The sequence below is a fragment of the Lepidochelys olivacea genome (assembly GCF_965140295.1).
Source record: "Lepidochelys olivacea isolate rLepOli2 genome assembly, chromosome: 18".
In the NCBI taxonomy this organism is placed as follows: Eukaryota; Metazoa; Chordata; order Testudines; family Cheloniidae; genus Lepidochelys; species Lepidochelys olivacea.
Window position 1 is genome coordinate 10,048,488 of NC_140428.1, and position 24,995 is coordinate 10,073,482.

At 46.5% G+C, this 24,995-nt stretch overlaps 1 protein-coding gene across 1 annotated transcript; it reads left to right on the forward strand.

Moving 5' to 3' along the window:
- Positions 1-582: 582 nt before the first annotated feature.
- Positions 583-24,676, forward strand: LOC311532972 (claudin-16-like; the record flags this gene model as incomplete). Its single annotated transcript, XM_084651995.1, has 5 exons — positions 583-687; positions 12,754-12,889; positions 15,256-15,420; positions 17,843-17,907; positions 24,476-24,676. The coding sequence occupies 5 exons, from the start codon at positions 583-585 to the stop codon at positions 24,674-24,676; spliced, it is 672 nt and encodes a 223-aa protein (XP_084508121.1).
- Positions 24,677-24,995: the final 319 nt, after the last annotated feature.

Below are 24,995 nucleotides of genomic sequence, written 5' to 3' on the forward strand. Positions count from 1 at the left end.
GGCCTGTATCCTCAAAAGCTATTTTTTTCTTTGCAGTTTAATCCTCATTTCTAATTTCCCAGGTTTTAGCTGTTTGGGCTTTTCAACAATCTTCTCTTACAGTTCTTGACTTTAAGCCACTGATACTTTCTCAGTCAGAACTCCCGTTAACAAAAGATTTTTTGTTTGATACTGATAATCCTGAGCAGAGTCGCTGTCTGAATTATAGAGAATGAGAGTTGAGAGCGCAGTGTGTCCCAATGGGTGCAGCATGACTTGTATTAACTTTGCTGTGCTCCCTGGAAAATGAAGAACATGGTAGTTACCCACCTTTTCAGAGGGACTCAGAGAGCAGTACATAATGATTTCTATGACCACTGATCCGTCCTTTCTAAGCAAAATGAAGGGCGTTTAAGTCTTCGGCTTTTGACTGGTGTAACATTTGCATGTATATTTGCTATCCCGCTAGAAGGGCTCTTATGCCTTCAGCAAGCTCCCTGTCAGTACAGCAGGAGACGATTTACTGTGAACTGCGGCTTAGCATTCCCTTTAGCTGGCTGTGTGGAAGGGCTTTTCTTAAGGAATAGTTCCTGCTGAGCAAGGATGGAAATCTCAACCACCGCAGGGGCCGTGGATATACTGGGGATGGCAGTAGGAGGGCTGGGACTTCTGTTTTTTGTCCTGTGCACTGGAACAGATTGCTGGAGGGTAAGAACAAACTCCATAGTGTTTTAAGTCATTGACTTTTAAACTAAGAGCACGCTTTGTTAGTAGTTAGAAGTGACATTCAATTTCCGCCACCTCAGGCAGGTGGGTTTTGGAGGTGGAAGGATGCACTTGTAACAGAACTCCTGGTCTTAGAAGCCTGGCGATGGCCCTGGCCTGCAGCGATGTTGGGACCTAGCATTTTGCCTTGGGAATGGAATATTGGCTACAGCCACAGTGGAGTTGGGGAGTCAGGAAGGATTTGCTATCCCTGCATAAATATTGGCCAAGGCAGCACTTTGAGTTGAGCCCTGGGGCAGGTGTTGTGTTGCATTGATGAAGGCAGAACCAATTGCCCTCCAAGGGAAGGGGTTTGGATTAGTTTTATTTGTTTCCTGGTTTTGGAAATTCTTGTTTTTTTAATGGTTGAAAAAGCTTTAAATTGAGATTTGATTTTTTTCTTAAAGTGCTGCCCTTGCTTATGCATGGCTACAGGAGTCCCTGAGTGAGGTTTCCTTCCCTGGCTCTGCAGAAGATTAGACTAAAATCACAACGGTCCCTTCCTGGCTTACATTTCTTTCTGTGGAAAAAGGGACACATTTTTCAAATCCCCATTTTCTTTGGATCAGCTTCTACTTCTGTCCTTAACATCTCTGACACTAGTGCTAAAATCATTGTAGTGTCGTGGACGTGATGCTTATTGATGGGTGAATGAGAAATGATTAGCTAACTCACGGCTTGGGATGCTCTAGCCTGCTATAGAGGGTCATTCTCTCTCGCTGACACACATATATATATTTTTGGGTCAGAGAGACAGAGAGAGCGAGCACAGGCATGAGAATGACTCTGAAGCCTGCTGCTTAGAGCATTCACTTGGAAGATGGGACACCTTTCATTATTTATCTGGCGAGATAATAGGAGGGACTGAGGGAATCTCACATCAGAATATCTGAGTGGTTTGAGCACTCAGCTGAGAGCTGGCACAGCCCTGTTCAAATCCCTTCTCCCCTTAGCTGGAGTCTTCCGATCTGGGAGGTGCGGTCTGAGTATGCCTATCGGATTGAGCCCGATGTGCGAGATGGCTTGGCGAACACATGCCTTCTCTGGTTTGTGGATGGCTAGTTTTGGGGCAGAGGTGAGAGATAGTTGCCTGGGAGCCCAGAGGGAGGCAGCACTGTGCATGCTCAGAGGCAGAAACATAGGTGCCAGGGGAACTGTTATAGCCAAACTTGGGCACTGCATGTTTTTAAGCACCTACAGGGTTCAGCATGAGTTTGTGCATCGCAGTGAAGCCAAAATTGGGACTTGTCTGCCTATCTCTTTTTGTGCCAGTGAGTCTCTCAGGGTCACACAGGGCACCCGAGATACAGCTAGCAAATAAACATAGATCTCCTGACTCCCAAGACTCGCCCTTCCTCTCTTGACTAGTACTGCTGTGGCGTATTATTTTTATCTCCCGCATAGTGCATGTGTTTGACGATGAGCTTTTCATGCTCTCTCTTTTTGTGGATTCTAGAGTGACTCTGAAGTCCAAAGCATGATGTGCATACTCGTGGGCAGACAAAGTCATTGGTGAGAGTCTTGATAGCTATAGTTGTAGTATGATGCTTTCCCTTGTAGCTAACAATCGATTATTTCTGTCCTCTTGGAAGGCTTGGAAAGCTCTGAGTGCTGTGTGTTGCCAGGCTATTTAACCCAGCCTTCTCGAGAGCATCCACTTTTATTGCCCTAAAGTGTGTGCTGTTCTTGATGCTGTCCTTATAGCGCTTTCTGGGTAGGCCTTGATTCCGATGTCCTTGTGCCTATTCTCCATAGAAAATTTTTCTGGGGAGTTGATGTTCAGGCATCCTAATAAGGTATCCAACCCAGCGTACTTGGGTTTTTATCCACATGGTCTCAATGCTTCTGGAATTTGACTGTTGGAGAACCTCCAGGTTGGTAATTTTTTCCTGCCAGGGGACCCCCATAATGGTGTGCTGAGTGCGGTGATGGAAGGTCTGTTTGAGATGCTATTTGTATGGTGTCCAGGTTGCACAGCCGTAGAAGAGATCTGTGACCAAAAAAGCACTATGACGTTTTGTTTTTGTTCAGAGGGTTATGTTGTGAGATTTCAGGACTTTGCTAATGACTGAGAAGCTTTCTGTATCCTGTTTGCGATCTCTTTGTCAAGAGAGCCATCATTGGAGGTGTTGCTGCCGAGATAGGTAAAACTGATAATTGCTTCAGTCGGATTCCACTAATGGACATGTTGGGGGATATGGCATGGAGTGGTGAAGATGACATGCAAAAAACACAGTTTTCTCCAGGTTGATTGTGAGTGTAAGAGGTTGAAACCCCCCCGCGCCCCGTCCAGGATGCCACATGAAGTACTGGGGTACCACTGAGCCCGCCTGTTCCACCAACTTGGGCTCCCTCACCCTGTCCTTCTGAGCCAGGTCTTCAAGCCTCCTCTAGCACATAAACAGGTTGGTACTCAGCCAGCCGCACAAAGCCACAGACGCCGAAATCAGCACTGCCTGGGAAGGCTTCAGCTAGGGAATTGTGCAGCACTCAAGTGGACAATCCCATGGAGCGTAAACCCAAAACGGTATTGCTTTGTACTGCACAGAAAACTGAAATTCGCCCTCTCCCTCAATGTGGAAGAAATATGCACAGCATTTTCCCCCCTTAGCTATAAATTACAAAAAACTGCGTTAAAAACAAAAACAAGTTTATTAAGGACAAAGAGGTATATTTTAAGTGATTATAAGGGATAGCCACAGATCAAAGCAGATTACCGTACTAAATAAAAAAAAATAGCAAACTGATTTTAACACGCTACATAGGCAGGATATAAACCAGCAAATTATTATTATGAATGATAAACTGGCTGGTAGACTCTTAAGGCACAAAATAGCCTTGGCTTTAACATGTTTTCATACACAGACTAATGATCCTTCTAGCTTGGGACCATCACTTCCAACAGTTCAGTCCTTGCCCCTCAGGCGTGTCCAGGTGTGTTATTGTAGGGAGTTTGAGGACCCTTTTATGATGTCATTTCCTCCTTTTATATTTACTGTGACTTGGGTCAAACAGTTCCCATTGTGTAGTGGTATCTTTGAGCGGTTTCTATTGCACACAGTTCCTGGGGTAATCCTGGTGCTTGTGTGCATTTCCTCAATAAACTATTAAGGCTGCTTGTGGGTGCGTTCAATCTCACGTGTTTCAGTAACACATACACAGCCAAACTTCATAAGTTCACATATGATGATAACACATAAAATCCAACACGATATTAATATCTAGCAGATCAAAATTTTTAGACTGATACCTCGCAAGACATACTTTGTGCAAAACATATCCTATTACATGACAGTGCTGAGTATTGGGGTGTCAGGGTATCACAGTAAGGCCAAACAATTCTGATGCTTCAGTGAAGTTATCTATGATGGTTTTCCTGGAGATCTCCCTCTGTGTATGCTTGGAGGGCACAATCATCCCCAAAGAGTGCTTCTCTTAGTTCTTCTTCGAATGATTGCTCATCTGTATTCCACAATAGGTGTGCGTGCTCGTCCCATGTACTGGTGCAGGAAGTTTTGCCCCTAGTAGTACCCGTAGGGGAGAGCGCCCCTCCCCCATGACCCCTGGAGCAGCGCATGCCTGGTGCGGTAAAATGGGTGCTGAGCTTCTTGCCGCCAGTGAAGCTGCGTCGGAACCGCTCAGCTCCAGCTCAGCATTCCTCAGCTCCAGCTCGTCGTCCAGCTCGTCCCTATAACTCTTCGTTTGTTCAGTTGTACCTGTACTCAGTTAGCTAACTCAGTTAGTTTGATCCTGGGCCGGGACATTCCCCGCACCCCAGGCTTTGAGTCGTGCAGCTCTTGTAGGCAATCTATGCCAAGGAGCGACACACACGCAGATTGTCTGCGCTGCTTGGGAGAAATCCCTGTCAGCGAAAGTGCAAGAGCTGCAAGTCTTTCAAACCCTGGATTAAAAAAGAAAGGGATATTAGGCTCCGGGCCATCGTGATAGAGTCAGTGCTGGCCCCCAACCCGGCACGCCGCTCTGAACCTCTACCCGGCACCGCAGTGGTACCATCATCCAGTCGGCACTGCTCTGCATCCAGGGGGCACTCCAAGAGGACCGGAAAGACTCTCTCTTCGCAATTCACAGAGGGAATTCTGGGACCGAGGCTAGGCCTATGTCGTGTAGTTCCCTATCCCCACAGTGCCTAGCCTTCTGATTCACATTGAGCGGGAGTAGCCCGGCCCCTTCGGAGCAGGCCAGATGTCCAGATGCTGTCTGCGCCCGAAGCCCTCCAGGTAGCCAGGGACGTCATGTTCATGCCGGTGCCCGGAGCTCCACCCATGCCGGCCCCACACTCCAGAGGCAAGCTGCCACTGGGATCACCACAGCCACCACCGGCCCAGTACAAGTGTCGGTGGTGGTAACGTTCCTGACACCACTCACCGCCCAGTGACCGTTCATGGCTCAGTCCATGTGGATCGCCCTGGATGCCGGCCAGACTGTCCTGGTGGGTGCCGTACAACCGGAACTCCTGGCTCCGTGCATCTTCACGACTTGAATATCGACAGGACCATGGCGGACATCGCCAACGGTCCTCGTCCCGCAGGAGATACCGCAGTCGGTCACAGCACGTTCATCAACGCCGTTCCCACTCGGACTCCCGTTCCAAGTCTCCACTAAGGCATCATAAGCCCTGGGTTTCGATCGCCGGTGTCTCGCCGACATGGGTCCGCCTGTCAAGGCCATTCGCGAACAGCTAGTAGGGTCTGTGCCACTGCTCCGCGTTGAGATGGCAGTCCCGTGGCCGACATAGATCACGGAACCGCCGATACTCCTGGTCCAGAGGCAGCCGTGGATCATACGTCTGCTCGTCGTCCCCTCACAACCGCCCGTCTACAAGTCAAGCTAGCCAGCCCGAACAGCTGGTTCCACCGGTGCCTTAGCAATTGCAATGGCACCAGGCGTCGTGGCTGCCCCAGTAGTACCAGAGGGCCCCATGGCCTCCGGTGCAGCCCCCGGTGGGGGCTCGCTCTGTGGCTGGGGCCTCGGAAGCACCGTCGGAGTCCATCTTTAGACGGCCAGAAAAAAGGTCAGTGGGACCTGTGCCCTGGGCACCGTGCCTGGAGTTCGACCAGGTGGTGGATCCCCGGAGCCGGACGACACTCAAAGCACCACACCGGCCTCGCCCCTTACGGAGGAGCTGATTGTGGCCCTACCCCGCTCCTTGCCGCAAGAGGACTACCGGGCCCATCAAGACCTCCTAAATAGGGTGGCAGCGAGCCTCCACCTCCAGGCTGAGGAGATGAGGGCAGATACCTCAGAGCCCCTGTTTAATGTGCTGTCCCGTTCAGCACTGGGCAGGGTGGCCTTGCCGCTCCATGAAGGGGTGGCAAGAATTTCAAATGCCCTGTAGCAAACACCAGCCTCGTTGGCTCCCATCTCTAAAAAGGCAGAGCGCAAGTACTTTGTACCCACGAAGGGACACGAGTATCTGTATACCCAGCCGGCGCCCAACTCCTTCGTGGTCGAGTCGGTCAACCACAGGGAGCGGCAGGGGCAACCAGCCCCGGCCCCCAAGAACAAAGACTCTCGGAGGCTGGATACTTTCAAGAGAAAGGTTTTTTCGTCGTCAAGCTTTCAGGTACGAGTAGCAAACCATCAGGTTCTCCTGGGTCACTAAGAGTTTAACCTCTGGCAATCCCTCCCCAAGTTTCAGGTCTCCCTCCGGGAGCACTATAAGAAGGACTTTAAGGCACTTGTGGCAGGGACGGCGGCCTCAGTCCATGTACTATGGGCGTCATAGTTTCTGCTCTCTGGGCTCTCCAGCGAAGTGCAGGATCTTCATTGCAGCGTAGTTGTTTTTTTCGAAGGTGTTTGAGTCGGTTTCTCTTTGACGTGGACTATCATTGTCCCAGTTTTGGAAAGCCTCATTTTTTTCTTTCAAGAGAACTGTGATTTCCTCATCGTTTTCGTCAAGCCAGTCGCAGTGAACCCTTTTCTGCCTTCCAAGCTATTTTGCACGGGTGCTTTGAATTCCTCCATGAGACAATTCTTACCAAGTTATTAGTAGATTTTCTCAAAGGGATGCATGGTTTAATTTAGCAATATCAGGAGACATCTTGATTGTTTTGGGGCATTTCTGGCACGTGGATACAATGTGTACATTCACTATTGACCTAATCATTCTATGATCTGTCCAGCATTCTACTCTACGCATGGCTCTGCTGATCCTGACATTCCTTATGTCACATTGTTGGACAATGGAGTAAATCTGGTAGATGACATTGTCCGGATCTGCGGTGCAGCCATGTAGTTTTATATTTTTATGCCTTTCTGAAGACGGTATTTTAATTGTCAGGCTGTCTTGCACACTTACTTAAGAGCAGGAGATCATTTTCATTCATTTTTCTAATGCCATTTTTTCCAAACACACCTTGCCACTTGTTATCTTTATCTACTCTTGCATTGAACTCTCCGAGGATGATAACTTAGTCACTTTGCTATATTGACTTGATGAGAGATCCACGTAGAACCGTTCGTTAACGTCGTCAGGGCTTGTTAAGGTGGGCCATGCACTGATGATGGTAGCAAATCGCGACTCATTTAGAGATAGTCGACGTTTCATGAGTCTCTTCTTGATGACTGATCGGAATTCTTTAAGACATTGCAGCAATTCCCATTCCATTGATTCTATCTTCATGTTTCAGAGTAACAGCCGTGTTAGTCTGTATTCGCAAAAAGAAAAGGAGTACTTGTGGCACCTTAGAGACTAACCAATTTATTAGAGCATAAGCTTTCGTGAGCTACAGCTCACTTCCTCAGATGTATCTGAGGAAGTGAGCTGTAGCTCACGAAAGCTTATCTTCATGTGTTTCTTTTCCCTTCCAAAAGAAGATGTAGCCCCCCCCACCCCTCCAGCCGGTTCTGTAATAAAGCTCTTGTCTGCCAATCTGGTTTCACTGAGCGCTGCAATGTCAATATCATACTGGGCTAGCTCTTTTGAAAGGAGAGGTGTTGTTCTTTCAAATCGAGAAGTATCGTCTTTGTTTATCATAGTCCTGATGTTCCAAGTAGTGGTGCTTTTTTAGTTATCTTTGGTTTCCGACCGCACTGGGGATGATCCACCAGGCACGGTAAGCCCGGGGTCTTGCTCAGCTTCCCTGTTGCCAATGGGTCAGGGATGAGCAAACAATGTCGCAGGCAGTCTGCGTTGCAGGCTTGTGATTATGACTGCCAGGAATCATCTTCACCTGTCTCTTTGCCACTCCCCCATAGTCACAGGACTTTTGAAGCGAGATGTGCATGAATGACATGTCCTTGAGCTTGATTAAAATGGGAGAGTCTTTGCAATGGGACAATCTCATTCTCTCGGTTCCTGAAGCTTGGCCCAGTGACACAAAGACGGTGACAACTGGAGCCTTCTTTAGCTGCAGTGGATAGCCATGACTTCTGTCGTGCCCCATCATGCCTTTCGCCTGCCACAATGCATTGCTGCACTGTTTTTCAAGCCGTTGGACTAATATATGGCTCTTCTGCCTTGGCTATCAGAAAAGTCTTCATATGTATGGGAGGAAAATCCCTAAATCACCGTCACTAGCGATTATCTTCCCCTGGTTTCGCCCGCTGGCCGAGGCGGTTTACCAGGCTGGGGCCACTGTCGCAAATTTACAGCTACTTGGAGCCACAGGTGAGAACTGTTTGTCCACTGAGGACCAGAGAGGAAAGGAACCACTCAAGGAGTGTGGCAGTTTGAATCACCCCATTCACCCAATATTTTTATCTATGAGGTGGAAAAGGAGGTGGAGAGTAAGGTGGCTAAATTTGCAGATTACACAATATTGTCTCAGTTAAGCAAGACGAGAGAGGACTGTGAGGAGCTTCGGAGGGTCTGAACCACAGGGAATATGATGGCAGATGAAGCTTGGTAGTGCTCATGCACATTGCTTGGTTGTGAATTAGTTTTAACTGCTCATGTAAAGAACCCGGATGCGACTGTGGCCAGCTCAGTAAAGATGGCTGTTCCATGTGCAGACAAAACAATTAAATTGCCTAAGAAATGGGGTAGAAAATAATGCCGAAAATATTATTTCATTATATCCATCAATGTTTCCCAGTTACCTGGATTACAGCGTTTCAGTTCTGGGTCCCTATTTGCCAGAGTTCAGAACAGCACTGGTGTTCAGAAATGGATGATGTGTAGCGGCATGGAAAAACTTCCAGAGGAGGAGAGATTAAAAAGATTGGGATTCAGTGGAGATAACAGAATAATGAAAGGTACAGCGAAAGCAAATTTGGTCCTCCCATTTACCTTCTCATAATACAAGAACCAGGGGACAGCCAATGAAATTGAAAGGTAACAAATTTCAAATTGATAAGTATTTTTCACAGTAGGTATAATTAGTCTGTGGAATTCATTGCTACCAGATATCAGTGAGGCTAAGAGAAACTTGCTGGGATTATGGTATAGTTATGGCAGAATGGTAAACACAATTTGTCCTGGTCCACAGTGATCCTGGTCTAACACAGCTAACTTGGACTGTTCACAACGGGGATAAAAATGATCATGTATTCTGGCGCAGACAAGGGGTGAAATATTTCAAAGCATTTAAGAAGTTGAGGAATGTAAGACTCATTTTTTAAAAAGTGACTTACTTCACTTAGGACCCCAAGTACAACTTAAATGAGAATTAGATTTCTAAAGGCCAAACTTAATGAGATTTACAAAAGCACCAAAACAGATTAGGATTCTAACTCCTGTTTAAACCAATGGGAACTGGACTGTCATATAGCTTCTCCTGCTCATTCTCCCTGTGATGTCCTGGGTCCCAAATGAGCTAAGCCCTTGCCCCTGCAGGAGGAAATGGAGAATTATGTTGAATAGCTGAGCAGACGCCATGCTATGGCTCGCATTGCCTTGTAAAATAAGAAGAGTTGTCATGACAACACTCAGCCATGAAAGCCAGCAGCTGGGGACAGTCACACTTGTTAAACTGTGGAAATGTCACAGGCACTTCTATCCCCTCTCGAAGAAACGTTCTGAGTAAACAAACATTCCTGAGCCCTGTAACCTCCAGAAACTGCCAAGGGAGGGTCTCGTCAGCTGTCACAAGGATTTCACCAACATAAACTCCCACTGACTTCAAAATGGCAAAACTCTTCTTGACTTTAATGGGTTCCGGGCCTACATAGCCCATGGCCTCTGTATAGGGCCCTGCTGCACGGCTCACTGCACTCTGGGCCGGAACGAAACAGCACCGACTCCAGTTATAACATCCACAGATGGCTTGTCCAGTCCCTCTCTCCAGAGCCAGTGCAGGAATAAAGGCAACGGGCAAATGACGCGGCTGCCATGGAGCTCAGGGCAACAGGACTTAGCTCTGAGGCATCCACCAGTGGGCTCTAATGCGCCTCTTTGTCCTCAGACCAATCAGCCTCTGCACATGCTGTTCTGCCTAATCACCTATTTCCACCTTCTTCCCAGTCCATATCCGGTACCGTGGCTTCACTTCTGACCTTGTTGCTTCCTGCAACCTAGAGCCCCTAAATTCCTTTCACTGCAGGCACCACAGGTAACAGACCAAGAGACATACAGTGGGGAATACAGGCTTCTGTGGGGCTACTTCAGAGTACAGGGCTCCCTGTGGGCACCTCCCTTCCCAACTGCCTCTGTTCCTGCTTCAGCAATCCCAGCAACAAATAGGGAGGCCTTCTTAGCCAGGAGACAGGGCTGGTTTCCGAAGCTGGTGGTGTTTATCGGATGTGGGGTGTAGCGCGGTTCCATTCAGCACTAAGGCACCTCCTCCTGGCTGTTCTGGTGATTAGCTTTTTCCACGTCTGATGCCTCTTCTGCTCCTTGTTATGCCTCCTGCTGCAACGCCCTGTGTCTCAGAGTGCTTTCTCTTCGTGCCTTGGCTCTGCTCCTTTCCCCCACTTTCGGGATAACAAACTCTTTCCGTAGCAACTCACCAGCACAAACACAGTCTGTGTAAAACAAAACAAAACTGTTATTAAAGGAAGACGGAACTCAGCATTTATTTGGGAAAACACAACAATAATTAGTCTATAATATGTAAATCTTAAGTAAACACCCAACCCACAGTGTCTTGGAAGGAGTATTTTGCCTCAGTTTCCCACTTTGTAATGTGAAAGACAAACATCCACCCCTGCGGGTGGTGGTGGGGGAGAAGGCTGTCAAGCAATGCCTCTAGTTGTGATACCACATCCCAGTTCTTAGTGATTATGTGGGGCTCTGGTGAACCTCACTGGTGCTGTATCCCCTGTATTATCTTTCACCCCAATGCTGTTCCCACACTCAGTCTACAACTCAGTCCTTAAATGATTTCATCTTTAGCAGTGACTGAGCAGATACACTCGCCACTAAATCTGATAAGTGCTGTCTTTAAACACTGAAGGAGTAAATTCAAACAGCTCCTTACCACTCCTTAAACAAGTCCGTCCATCCACCTAAATTGCAACAGCTTACCGCTCACTTACTCTGTCTTCTACTTGAATTTGGCATCCCTACTTCGTGCTTAGCAAGTGAGTCTCCACTGCATTAGTACAGTTCTTCTGCCATTTTGTCATACAATAAGAACATTTTATTACTCTTGCATCCCAGACTAAATTGAATTTTAACCCAAAAAGGCCAAAATTCATCCCTTTGACAAAGCAGATCTGTCTTCTGATGACCTAGACAAAGTAGGTGTCTCTATGCAAATGCTATCTGCTCCTAAGGTCTTTACCCTCAGTCCATCACTCGATGGCAGGGGAGAGTTCATTCAGTTCCTGCCAGTGTGTGAATCCCACAATCTCTGTTTTCAGCACTGGTGTCAAGGTTCCTCTCCCACTCTGAACTCTAGGGTACAGATGTGGGGACCTGCATGAAAACCTCCTAAGCTTACTTTTACCAGCTTAGGTTAAAACTTCCCCAAGGTACAAATTAATTTTATCTTTTGTCCTTGGAATAACCACTGCCACCACCAAACTCTAACTGGGTTTACTGGGAAATGTAGTTTGGACACGTCTTTCCCCCCAAAATCCTCCCAACCCTTGCACCCCACTTCCTGGGAAAGGTTTGGTAAAAATCCTCACCAATTTGCATAGGTGACCACAGACCCAAACCCTTGGATCTGAGAACAATGAAAAGGCATTCCGTTTTCTTACAAGAAGACTTTTAATAGAAATAGAAGTAAATAGGAGTAAAGGAATCACCCCTGTAAAATCAGGATGGTAGGTACCTTACAGGGTAATTAGATTCAAAACACAGAGAATCCCTCTAGGCAAAACCTTAAGTTACAAAAAAGACACACAGACAGAAATAGTCATTCTATTCAGCACAATTCTTTTCTCAGCCATTTAAAGAAATCATAATCTAACGCATACCTAGCTAGATTACTTACTAAAAGTTCTAAGACTCCATTCCTGGTCTATCCCCAGCAAAAGCAGCATACCAACAGACACAGACCCTTTGTTTCTCTCCCTCCTCCCAGCTTTTGAAAGTTTCTTGTCTCCTCATTGGTCATTTTGGTCAGGTGCCAGCAAGGTTACCTTTAGCTTCTTAACCCTTTACAGGTGAGAGGATTTTTCCTCTGGCCAGGAGGGATTTTAAAGGGGTTTACCCTTCCCTTTACATTTATGACAACTGGTATGACAGCAGGCAGCTTGATATCGTAATTTCCTGCCTTGGTATTATTATGATTGGTTATTTATTATTGATTTCTATTACATTAGTCACTGACCAGGTCCTCACTGTACTAACTGCTGTACAAACACAGAACAAACAGAACTTGCAATATGAGTAAACTAAGCATAAGAAAGCTTCTGAGTGTGTCTCTTTCATTTCACTTGTGGTGCTAGGTATAGAATGAATAAATGCTGAGAATCTGTTTCTTTCCACAGAATTCACTCGCTGCTCTTCCATCACAGCCCTTCACCCTAGACATATTTACCAGCATCAACTTGCCAGGGGCAGGAAGGCAGATAGACCCTCTCCCTCTCACTGGCATGAATGGGAAGGACAGAAATGGTGCCCAACCCTTAGATGAACTATTTTATTTTCTTCTGCAGCAAGATGCCAAAGACCCACATTCTTCAGTGGGTCTGAGCGCCAGGTGCCGGGGGCTGTGGAGTGAGTGTGTGTTTGATAATATGGCCAACCTCTGGACCTGCGACATCCCCATCTCCTATCTCAGTGAGCATTCTGGTGAGTAAAAGTTCACTTTGGTGCTGTGTTACTGCATGAATCAGGGCAGCATGGGAAGCCGGGTGATTTTGTCCAGCATTTTAATTTAGAACACAAGAAGTATGCAGTCCAGCATGTGAGTGTTTTTCTTGAAGGGCCCCATCCCCACAGGATTGCCAGGCTTGGGATCCGGGCAAGGCCAGCAGCAATTCTCTAACTCTCATGATTTGGGGCTCTCTGAGATACTGCTAACCACATCCAGAACCTCATGGTAAGGTTGGTCCCCTCTTTGGTGAGGGGACAATCTTTTCAGTATACACATGGACAGCACCTCGCACTATGAGCCCTGATCTTCCTAGGAACTACAGCAATTTAAATAATAATACAGTGAATTTCTTTCTTGCCGCTGAGAGCCAGAGCTTTCCTGCTGAGCAGCAAACCCTTTTCTTGGTCTATCTCTCAGGTAGCCCAGCCCTGTCAACCAAATCATTCCCTGTCATCATTTAATGTTAGCCTTGGTTTTTGGTTTTTTTCACTGGATGCCTGAGCGACTTGAGCCTAGTGTAACCAATCTCTGCAAATCTTCCCATGTATGTGCGACTGTGTTTTCCAAGCCCCCTGCAAGCATCCACCCTGCAGGGCTACACATATCCACCCGCGCACTGGCAGTGAAGTTACGTGAGTTTGGTGCTAGGATTTCTGGAGACATACCCTGGGGAATCTTAGCATCTCACAAACTGGAGCTGATCTAGGAACTAGTTTGCAATGTATTGTGGGAGAACTTGTCTGTCCTTGCCAGGCCTCTGTGTAGAAGCCTGCCCAGCAAATTTAGCTGAGGCACTTTCATCTCTGCACCCTCCTCGCTTCTGTCTCTTTCGGCAGGGCTCCAGTCTCCAACCTCCGCTGTCCCTTCGGAGGTTCCATGGCTCTCTGGTGCCAGCTTTGATGGAATCTGATATGACTGGGGCTTGTTACCATCAAAGAACAAAGAGCTGAGTATGAATGTGGACAGCTCAATGAAGCCCTCTTCTCCATGTACAGCAGCAGACAAAAAACAAACAGACTACGAATGGGATGGAAAATGATAATCATAGTGTTATTATATAAATCAATTATTTGTTCTCCCCTGGAATGCTGTGGGCCGTACTGGTCACCCCATCTCAAAAAAGATATAGCAGAAAGAGAGGAGCTCAGAGACTGATGACAAGAATGATTAGAGGCACAAAGAAAATTCCATATAAGGAGAGATTGAAAAGATTGGGACTATTGATCTTAGAAAGGGAAATAATAGTGGACATTTTCGAACTATACAAAATAAAGAATGGTCTAGAGTAGGTAGATCACGTACTGTTATTTACTTTCACAATAAAAGAACAAAGGGACATTCAATGAAACTGAACGGCAGCATATTTAAAAATGATAAATTCACATCCTTTTTACCTAATGCATAGCTAACCGGTGGAACTAATTGCCACCAGGACTTGCTGAGTACAAGAGTCTAGTAACGGTTAAAAAAAAAAAGGATTAGATGCTTATACAGGTAATGATAACAGTGGCCTTAGATGGCCCAGTTTGTTTAGGTTCTCAGCATACATGATACATTAGTATGCCAAGCTCCATAGCTGGCACACACGTTTAAAAGTGTCACCCTTATCTTGCAGCTAACTTTCCTATACACAGTGGTGGGTACACATGAATGTGTATTGTCCCCTCCTCTGCCTTATCTTCAGAAGATGTGAGCTTGTTACAGGCAACTTTACCTCAAGCTGTAGCTGCTCATGCTTTTGGCTCTACAGGTTCAATTTGTGGTACGTCAGCCAAGAGACCATTCTCAAGCACACTCAAAGTCTTGGTTGTCACGTATGAGATGGCTCCAACAAGCCAAAACTCATTTTGTCCAAGACCAGGATCGGCACAGCTCATCAGGAGAGCTATTCCTGTTCCAGATTTCACCCTTCAACTCTCAGCATTTCCATCTGGAGGTTTGTTAAAAAAGCAAAAAAGCCCAATTTTTGACAATATATTTTTTCTACTTTTTCACAGTGCTCTTATTCCGACAGGGAGGAAACGCTATGGCTCCAAGTTTTGTTTCTTTTTAAAATTCAGTTCAGCTGGGGATGAAAGCTGGAAAATTTCAGCCTTAAAAGTGAACTATTCATAAAGCTCTGAGTGTCAGAAAACAGAGGCTTATAATGGAAAGGTTATGCAACCTTGGCTGCATTGGCTACACGTTGTGCTCTGCTACAGTGCATAGCTTGGATCTGCCAGCATTTCATGGCTTTTTGCTGTCTAGGCATAAAGTGGTGACATACACCCAATGTTGGCATTCGCCTAGCAGACATAACTAGTTGTAGCAGCTGTACACTGTGTCACTCTTGTCTTTCCAGCTGTCCTGGTGATTACTCGTGCTTTGGTGATTCTGACTGGCATCTTCTGCCTTGGTGCGGTGCCCTGTTTAATCGCAGGAATGAAATGCACCAAGCTGATCAGTGAGCAGGTCCATCAGAAATACAAATTCTCCCTTGCTGCTGGGACCCTTTTCTTTCTGGGAGGTAAAACCAATGTTTTTATTTAATGCAAGCATAGTATAAATAGTCCTGGATCTGCATTTATACACCCATCAAAGGGGCTTCAGTATGGTAACTCTAGGGCTGCATCAGGGCACTGTCTGAGGTTCACTCCTGGATATTGACTCAGGGTCCTGGGGTGGGATTTGAAAAGCACAAGGCACTGGCTTCACTCTGCCCCAAGGAATGTCAATTGAAGTTTTGACATTGACTTCAGTAAGAGTGCCACAGGACTCTTTGCCGCTCTTTCTGTAAGAGCGGCATTCAGCCAGCGCGGAAGGCTTTGAAAACCCCACCCATTGCCTGTAGGCAGGGCTCCGTCGCGCCCTACGGCCTCGTGACAATCCCAGCCCTACCGCAGTCATGGCAAAACTCCTATTGACGTCAAATGAGCCTGGATTTAACAGTGGTGTAAGTCATAGTATCAGTCCATGTCACTTTGTGGGTGTCAATTGGTGTAGCTAGCATGCCAGGAAGGTGGAAAGATAGCCAGAAAGCAGCCAACTGATGCTTGTCAGACGGTCCCTGCTATTTGATCTTACACCTTCTGACACTCTCTTATTGGTTGCTCTCCTGCTATCACCCTACTATCATCAGGCCGTGTTAGTTAAACCAATTTACCCCCACTTCCTGGTGCAGAACTCACACCACCATTTCTGACTTTGGCCCTGTATCTCTTGGCTCCGTGTGGTCTCTTGAGGGTTTTCGGCTCTTGGGTGGTGCTTATTTACTCTGCTTCACATTTCTTCTCTGCTGTATGAAAACCCAGTGCCACAGTGTAGCTGTGACCGGTTTGTATGTGACAGGTGCTTAGAGCTTCTCTACACTGGTAGTTATTTGGGAATAGTTATTCCTGATTAACTCCATGTCTGGATGCTTTTATTCCAGAACATGAATTAAGTTAATTTGGAATAAGGCACTTGTAAGGGGGTGTAACAGGCATGTGTTGCCAACAAGCAGAAGCCCTGGTGCCTTGGTCCACCCCACCCAATGAAGGAGACCTTTTGGAAAAGAAGTGCAGTTTGGAACTCCATGGAGTTAATCAGGAATAACCAGCTTTCAATTCACACCCAACTTTATTCCAGTTTAATTTTCAGGTATAGACAAGCCGTTATCTAACTGGGAACAATCTCCAGCTATTGCATCTGCATAGTCCCCAAAGTTGCGAAATGCATCTCAGACACTGTGCTAGGTCAACCCACTGGTGCAATTTGTCTGCTGGGTGTTTTAGAGGCTTTTCTGTTGCTATGGATGAGAAATATCTTTTTCCAAGATCTTTTCAAGGACACATTGCCGGCTGCGCTGACTGGCTACTGCTCTCCCCACAGATGTGGCTGCATTTCAGTGGTGCTGTAAATAGTATAGATAGATCACTAGAATTTCTGCACCAGCTATGCACCACTCAGCACCTGTCCAGGCTTGGGGCACAAGTGGCAGTAAACGAGGTACATCCCAGTGCCTGGCGCAAGTTTGTCTTGCAACAGCTGCCAGCAGCCCTCGTGGGCATTTAAGTAACCAGGATTGGCTAGATACAGGGTACCCTGGCCATTTGCTCTTTTCTCTCAGCCACATCTCCTCTGTCCGAGGCCAGGTTGGCATGACGCAGGGGGTTACTTACCATGGTGGTTCTGCACCAGTTCCTTAGACTCGGGAATCCTCAAGCAACTGCATCTGCCAATCTTAGGGATGGATTCTGTGAGTTGCTAAGAGTTCTGTGGACTTGGGACCATGGTTTGTAAGCTTGGTCAGGTTTACACTGCTACTTTATCAGCTGAGTCTGCAAAGAAATCAGATGAGCCAGTGGCTACAATTAGGTTTACCATATTTCAAGTTCCCAAGTAGCGGACACTGCCAGGAGTGGGGGAGCTGGAGAGGGAGTACAGTGGAGGGGTGCTGCAGGAGCTATTTGGGATGAGAGGGAAGCGGTATTGCGGTGTGCGGGAAGGGTGTGTGTACTGAGAGAGGGCTTTGGGGGCGGCTTTCCTGGGCTCAGACTGGAATGATCCAGCTCTCCTCTCCTTTCCTAGTCTCTCTCTCTCTGTAGATGGACCCACAACAGCTCTTGCTCCTTTCTCCTGTCTCTCCCTGCTGCATATGTCCGATAAAGCTCCTTCCAAACCTTCCTAGCTGTGACAGTTTTTAACACCCCTCAGCCCTGGGAATAACAATATCCAGAATTCCACCAAGTGTGCACTGAAACCAGTACCAGGACAGAGCTGGGCCCGCAGCCTGCGTTAGAGAGGAAGCACACCCTCTTCCAGGTTCCCTGCTAGTTTCCCCCTATGTTCTGGAGAAATATCCCATGTTAAAGTGCATTTCCTACTGTACAGAAATGCAAAGCATCAGTCTAGCATCTATTGGGGTGCAACCTTTTTCCCAGGGGGGTAATGACTGCTTTCTTTTGCAGGGCTGTCAGGAGCAATCGCAGTTCTCTGCTATGCGGTGGACACTGTTCAGAAGTATAGGCTAGAGGTGAGTTTTGAGCTTGGAAGAAGCATAAGAACATAAGGACGGCCACACTGGGTCAGACCAAAGGTCCATCTAGCCCAGTATCCTGTCTTCCAACAGTGGCCAATGCCAAGTGCCCCAAGGGGAATGAACAGAACAGATAATCAAGTGCTCCATCCCCAGCTTCTGGCAAACAGAGGCTAGGGACACCATCCCTGCCCATCCTGGCTAATGGATGGATCTATCCTCCATAAACTTATCTAGTTCTTCTTTGAACCCTGTTTTCGTCCTTGTAGGAGCATGTTGTGAAGGCCAAGAGTTTCACAGGATGACTGTGCGCTGTGTGAAAAAATACTTCCTTTTGTTTGTTTTAAATCTGCTGCCTATTAATTTATTAATTAATAAAGCAGCCACAAATGTAAAATTATAAACAGAAAGAAAGAAAGGTGAGAGTTAAAATTGGTTAAAGGAATCAATTACATACAATAAAAGCAACGTTCTTGGTTCAGGCCTGTAGCAGTGATGAAATGAACTGGTGACTTAAGTCAAGTCTCTGGAGTACATCCACAGCTTGGATGGATCATTCACTCTATTGTTCAGAGCTTCCATTTGTAGCAAAAAGAAGCAGGATTGAAGACAAAATGGAGCTGTTTCCAGGGTCTTTTATAGCTTTTGCCATGTGGAGGACATCCCATTATTCTTACTGTGGAAAATTTCAGCAACATGCTGGATTTTGGAGTCACATGGGCAAGTCACATGTTCATGCCCAATCTCCCTTAGTCATTGCAGGAAACCTACATTACCTACACTCCAGACAGAGTGGACAGCGTAGTCCACTCAATGTAGATGGGTATCTCCCATGGTCCATTGTCAACAAAGGGTTTCTTGCTTGAACCACTTAATATGAACAATTCCTCCAAGCTACCTTGTGGGCGTCCCCCCAGGAGCAAATATTTGTAATCCAAGTATAGAACCAATACTTATAACTTCAAATACAAAAATGACAGGATACATGTATACAGATACATGATTCATGTATACAGATAGTATAATCATCACCACCTCACTCGACAACCGTTGTACAATATTTGCTGCAAATATATAACAGTGGTTGCAACAATCGTCCATATGGTCATATTTTAATCAGATCACATCACAGCTCATGAAGCATCTCTGTTTGCTGGGACTGGCACTGGGCTGTGCTCAGAGGCGTCAGTTACAAGGAAAGGATGAGGCAGAAAAAGACAGCCTGAGATTGTCCAAGTTGCCTGAAGCCTCTGGATGCCAATTCCCATTCGGAGGGGTGGGAAGGGTGGTCTAGTGACTAGGGAGACCTGGATTTAATTCCTGGCACAGGTTCCCTCTGCTGAGCCCGGACCCTCAGTTTCCCTTTTGTGAAATGGGGATGCCCTTTCCTTACCGTGCACTTGTGTGAGGATAACTGCATTACGAGGCCATGAGACACTGCCGTGATAAGGGTCATATAGGTATGGATTGTTGTAAAATGTCAGCATTACTGCGCCCAATTGTCTCCTTCTGGAAAACGGCACAAAGATGTGGAGTCATGGGCAACCCCGGGAAGCTTCTTCGGAGCCTTGGCATTCCAAAGGGACAAACAATGTTCAGCTACTGCAGCTGTTTGCCACTTACTGTGTTGGTAGGGGTTAGACAGAGTGTTTATTTCGAGGACCAAATAATTAATCATGACAAGATCTAATGGCTCAACAAAGTTCAATCTGGAAATAGAGTGCAAGAAAAGCATTGAAACAGAATGCTAAGGGAGGTAGTCACGTCTCTGTCACTGGAAGTCTTTAAATTAAAAATGGATTGCGTGCCAAAAGATATGCTCTAGCTTGATGATAAATTGTTGGGCTGGATGCAGGAGTCACTGGGTGAGGGTTCCTGGCCTGTGCTAAGCAGGGAGTCAGCCTGCATGGTCATTATGGCCCCATCTGGCCTTAAATCCATGAATCGATGAAAAAGGCCAGCAAGGCGGGTCTGGGCAGCACATTGACATGTGGGCTCTGGAGCTGCACCTTGGACTCACCTGCAGCTTTTGGTGCTTTGCAGTGTGGAACTATTCTGCTTTCCCTGGTGTCACACATCCGCAGGATAGGTGCTCTGCTCCTACCCTTGGAACTGTCTCTTGGAGGAACCCTGTGATGTGCCAGATCCCAACAGGTCTGACACTTCCTTTGCCCACTGCCTCCTGCAACTGAACTTCTGGGGCTTCATGTTGTGAGCACTGTTCCGTGTGTCCAACAGATAGACTTCTGGTAGAGACTTGTTCCCTCTTCAGGAATTTGCTCACATTACCAAGTATTTACAGTGATACTCAAGCAGTGCTTTCAACACAGTTGGGTTTATTAGTCAACTGGAACACAGAATTGGAAGTTCTTAGGTTATCATAGAGAAATGAAGATTAAAACATAGACCATCCTGGTTAGTAAGAGCACCAGCCAAATTGTAGTAAACTCCATTTTCAGGCTCTCTGTCTCTCTCTCTGATATCCTTCCTTAGTACCTGCATGTGACCATTGCAGAACTAACAGAGTACCACAACACAAAGTACCTTTAATAACAACACCAGGCCTACCAGCCAGGACTTGGAAGAGACTAGCTGAAGGTTTATGTGAATTCAGAGGACATTATCTGGTCATAGTGGACTATTTTGGTCAGTGAGCCCAGAGTCCTTTCGGAAGCCAACCTTTTATTCCCCCATCTCGTACCTTCCAGTCCTTTGTTCTCAAGCTGGAGTTTCTGCTCAGCTTCTTTGCTGAGAGGTGCGGGAATCTATGAGTCATTGGAGCTTGCATTGTCTCTCTGGCCTCCTTGTTTGTCTGCGTCGGTTTCAAGTAGTTCCATAACGACTCTTCATTCCACCCAGAAGGGAGATGACACACATGTTTATGTCCTGTAGCTTTCCCTAAGAGCAAACGTAGTATTCCTCCCTGCCCGGGTAGCCATGCAAAGTATAAGGGAAACTGAGGCAAATGTAGGATTCATAAAAATATTATAAAAATTCCCATTTCATCACACCTGGCTAATCTTGATTTATGGCTATTGATTTGCAATATTTGAATATAAGAGCTAGCACACTGGTACAGGCCAATTGTCCGATCTCTGAGCATGACAGATTCTTCAGTGAATCCCCACTAATCCCTCTGGCCAATTTTGGAATGCTATCCCAAGGAAGACTATTTCCTTTTGAAGGTGGCCGAAGACAATGGCATGTTCTCTTATAATTTGTCTTACCACAGCACCAAAAGGCCCTCTTCTCCCCTCTCAGGAGTGTGGCTTTTCTCTGTTATGGCAAGTCACACCCAGATCACAGCTGAAGTCATCTTTCTGGCCCAGTACATTACATATAGTTCTTTTCTTCTTCTTTCCTGATGGGAATATTTATAGGAAAACAGCTCCTTTGTTTCTGAAGCTTCATTTTAGCCCAGCTAGTCAGTAAAATACCAGCCAGTTTTGGTTAAAAACATGAAGCTTATCAGTCTGGTTATCTGTCTAGGTCTGGACATTTTTTATACTATACAGGTGACAGACATGGAGCTCATATATAATGTTATGAGTGCTAAGACATGATCATTTTATGGACACTCTGTGTGAGTAGGTCAGTCAAAGTTCCTCCAAGCCAATGGCTTGTCAGGCGGATGTGGTTAAAAGTACATCAGTTTCATTGTCAACAGTACATAAGGGAGTGAGGTAGCCAGCAACACATCAGACCTCCTCAACCTGATGGTTCAGGTACACAGTTTGCAGCTGGATGAACTGGAAAGGACCTTTCAGTGGGAGATCAAGTGAGATGCAAATCCATATCCTGTAGGATTGTAGTCAAGCACCATAACCATTCAGCCACTGCACCTCAAGAAAGTGGGTGAGTGAGAAGTTATTGTGTATTGATTATTAGAATTTCCTGTATGACTGTAGGGCTCTAAATTTAATTGTCTGAAGTGGAACGTTTAGTATATGCCGTGACATGCCGGGGTATAATCCAGAGCAGTGAGGGGCTGTCACACCTTTCTTGTAACCTGGGGTGGCTTGCTGTTGTAGCTTCCAACCTAGGCTGTTCACAACCAGCTATCAGCATGCAAGCCATTCCCCAGATGTGTTTGTGTAACTGCAGCCTGCCAGTCACACCCTGGCTCTCACCAGCTGTGGTTAAATTGCAAGGTGACCACCACACACTCCCAGTCCGGGACTTTCTCCCCAGAAATGTATGTTCTGCACTGTCCAGCCTTGGGACAGACCAGAGATATAAATTTCCTTAAACACACTAGATTAGGTGAAACAATAAAACAAGTTTATTAACTAAATGAAGATAGCTTTTAAATGAGTAAAACTAATGAGGCATAAAAGTCAGAAATGGTTAGAAGAAAAATAAAAATAAAAGCCTTTCTAGTGCCTAACATAACAAACTATATTAGATTCAAACAACATTTTTCACTACATGCTTCCAGCCAAACTCCTCAGGTCAGGACATTTCCCCCCAAAGCCTGTTTCCTTTGTTTTCTTATGTGTGATACCAGAGGCAGACAGGATGAGAGGGAGGGATGTTTATTGTTTTTTATAGTTCCAGTCCTCTAGAAAAATATTTCCAACTGGGAATGGTGAAAAAAAGAGTCTGTTGGATTTTTTTTCCACCTGTTTGAGCTTCCTTTGTTTCCCTTTCCTGCTTGATGAATCTGTTTATTGCTTAAACGCAAATTAGGGCAAACATACATTCCTTTGTTCAAGATAGGCCTGTTTGACCAGTTTGGTGCTACATGAGTTTTGAACATGAACTTTTAACATCATACAGAGAAATCTTATAACTTCACATACAATGTTGCCACACATATTCTATAAAGACAATACTGACAAATTATGGGTTTTCAGATGGTACCTCAAAAATCAGACCATGTACAAAGGTTATTACAACAGCGCGTAGGGTGTATTCTGTCACACATATCTACTATAATGCTCGAATTCAGTGGGGTCTGTAAGGGAAGGCAGCACCATGACTTCCCAGAGACGAATGCCCAAGCACACACTTGAAAGGCAACAGAATCCCGGCACTGAGGAAGATGCCAGCTTGTTTTCCAAAACTGGAGGTTACCAGAGCAAAGGCTTACCAGAGACAAGTGGGTTGATCCATGCACAGAGGAGTTGACACTCTCCAGGAGCTGCACGGGTGTTATCTGTGAGCTCAGACACAGAGACAAGCTGCTCCAGGGAGAGGCTTTGCAGAAGAGCCTGTCAGGAATTAGTCCTGCTAAGATTCCAGGTTGGGAGACTGCCAGACCCCTGGTAAGCTGGAAATGTGCATAGTGCGTTTTACAATAAATATATTTTCTGCTAAAGGCTTTTATTCTAAATAAGCACGACTTTGCTTGAAGAAGCCTGTTTTGGTCACTGCTTACCACTGTCATTGCATGGCTCAAGCTTTCTCCCTGCTGCCTTGGAGTGGCTTTTCATCTCAGGGGTCTGAATCCTAAGTTCTGTATCTTAGCACCTGGTGCCTCTACCCAAGGGGGCCCCTCCCAATGCCTGGGACACAAGGGATGCTGGCCCTTGGGGAATTGTTTACTAACAAATAATACACAAGGAGTGTACTCCAATAGACAAGGAATAAAACAATTATCACAGTTCCCAGAGTAGCTATACAACAAGAGGGGAGACAGAGAACAAAGGATTAGGGATAAGGAAAGAATAGGAGTAACTAGAATAATAAAATAGCAACAGTACTTAAAACCTTCCACCTCTCAACATTTACAACAGGCCCAAACCACCCAGCTCCCTCCTAGCACCTGCCTAGGCAGACAGTGGATTGAGTGGGTGATGAAATGCTGTAATTATTAGGCAGCTTAAACCTCACCAGCAAAATAAATAGACATAGGATTTCTTACAAGCTCTTCACACCTCTCCCTGAGGCTTCCTGCTCTGGAGCCCAATGGAAAAGGATGCTGACACAGTGCCCTGGTCTGGAATCGCTCCTCAGGCTCCTGCGTTGCGGGTCTCTGTTGAGTTCAAAGCTTCCTTTCAGAAAGGAATGGGAAGTTTAATGGGGACCTCCCAGGCTGTGATGCTTCTCTCTCCACCCCACGGCAACAACACCCAAACCTGATAGTAAAGCTTATATTTGGCTCTGGGAGTAGCGGCACACTGGACTCTCGGCATTCTGGGAAATGGAGTCCTGCGCCTCTGTAGCCATTGCTGCTGTAGTCCAGGGGCCAATTCCTTAGAAGCTTGGCTTAATATGTCAGGAACAACCATCTCCAGAGCAGGTTACCCATTCAACCCAGTGTCTGGTCTCAGAGTGGGAGAAATGCATGAGTCCACCCCAAGAGACTGTGACAGCCCGAGGTCTGAGACTTTGAAGGGATGTACATGGAGTCACCAGGAGATGCCCGAGATTCCAAGGGCAGAAGGGAGGATTGTGCTCCTCCAATCTGACCTCCTGTGTAGCACAGCCAGAGAACTGTCCCACAAGAACTCCGAGAGCATTTATCCCAGTAAACGTACCAGACCCTTCTGAAAAATTCACTTTGGTGCTTATAGCCAGCTCCTTGTGTCCCACTCAGCTCACTGTCTACCTTCCCTTTCAGGTCAGTCTTGGGATCCCAGGGGTGACCTATGAACTGGGCTATTCTTACTGGATGGCTGCGGCGGGCACCATCTGCACCTGTGTGACGGGGATCCTGCTTATTGTTGCCAGCTGTGCCAGCACCCGGACACCAAGACGGTGGAGGAGACATCCACGGGTCTGCCTGCCACCTGCCTCCCAGAGGAAAGGCACCTACCTGTGAGGCTGGAGCTGAGCACTCCACTCCCTGCTAACCACTGGCCTTTGCTTTAGTGCAGGATGCTCTGGAAAACTTAAATGAAATTTTCTTTTTGTCAAAGTTTACTGTCCACCCCCACCCCCATTTTTGACCAGCTCTGCTGTACCCCAGTGCTGTGAGAAGCCCCTCACTCCCTTGGGTGAGCAGTCACATGCACACTGACATCCATGGGGCTACTTGTGCAAGTCCCAGAGTAGTGAAGGGTTTGCACTCTGGTCCAGGGTCAGGGTCAGGATGGCCTGGGGACAGAAGGCAGTGCCAGCCACACTGGGCTCATTGCTCT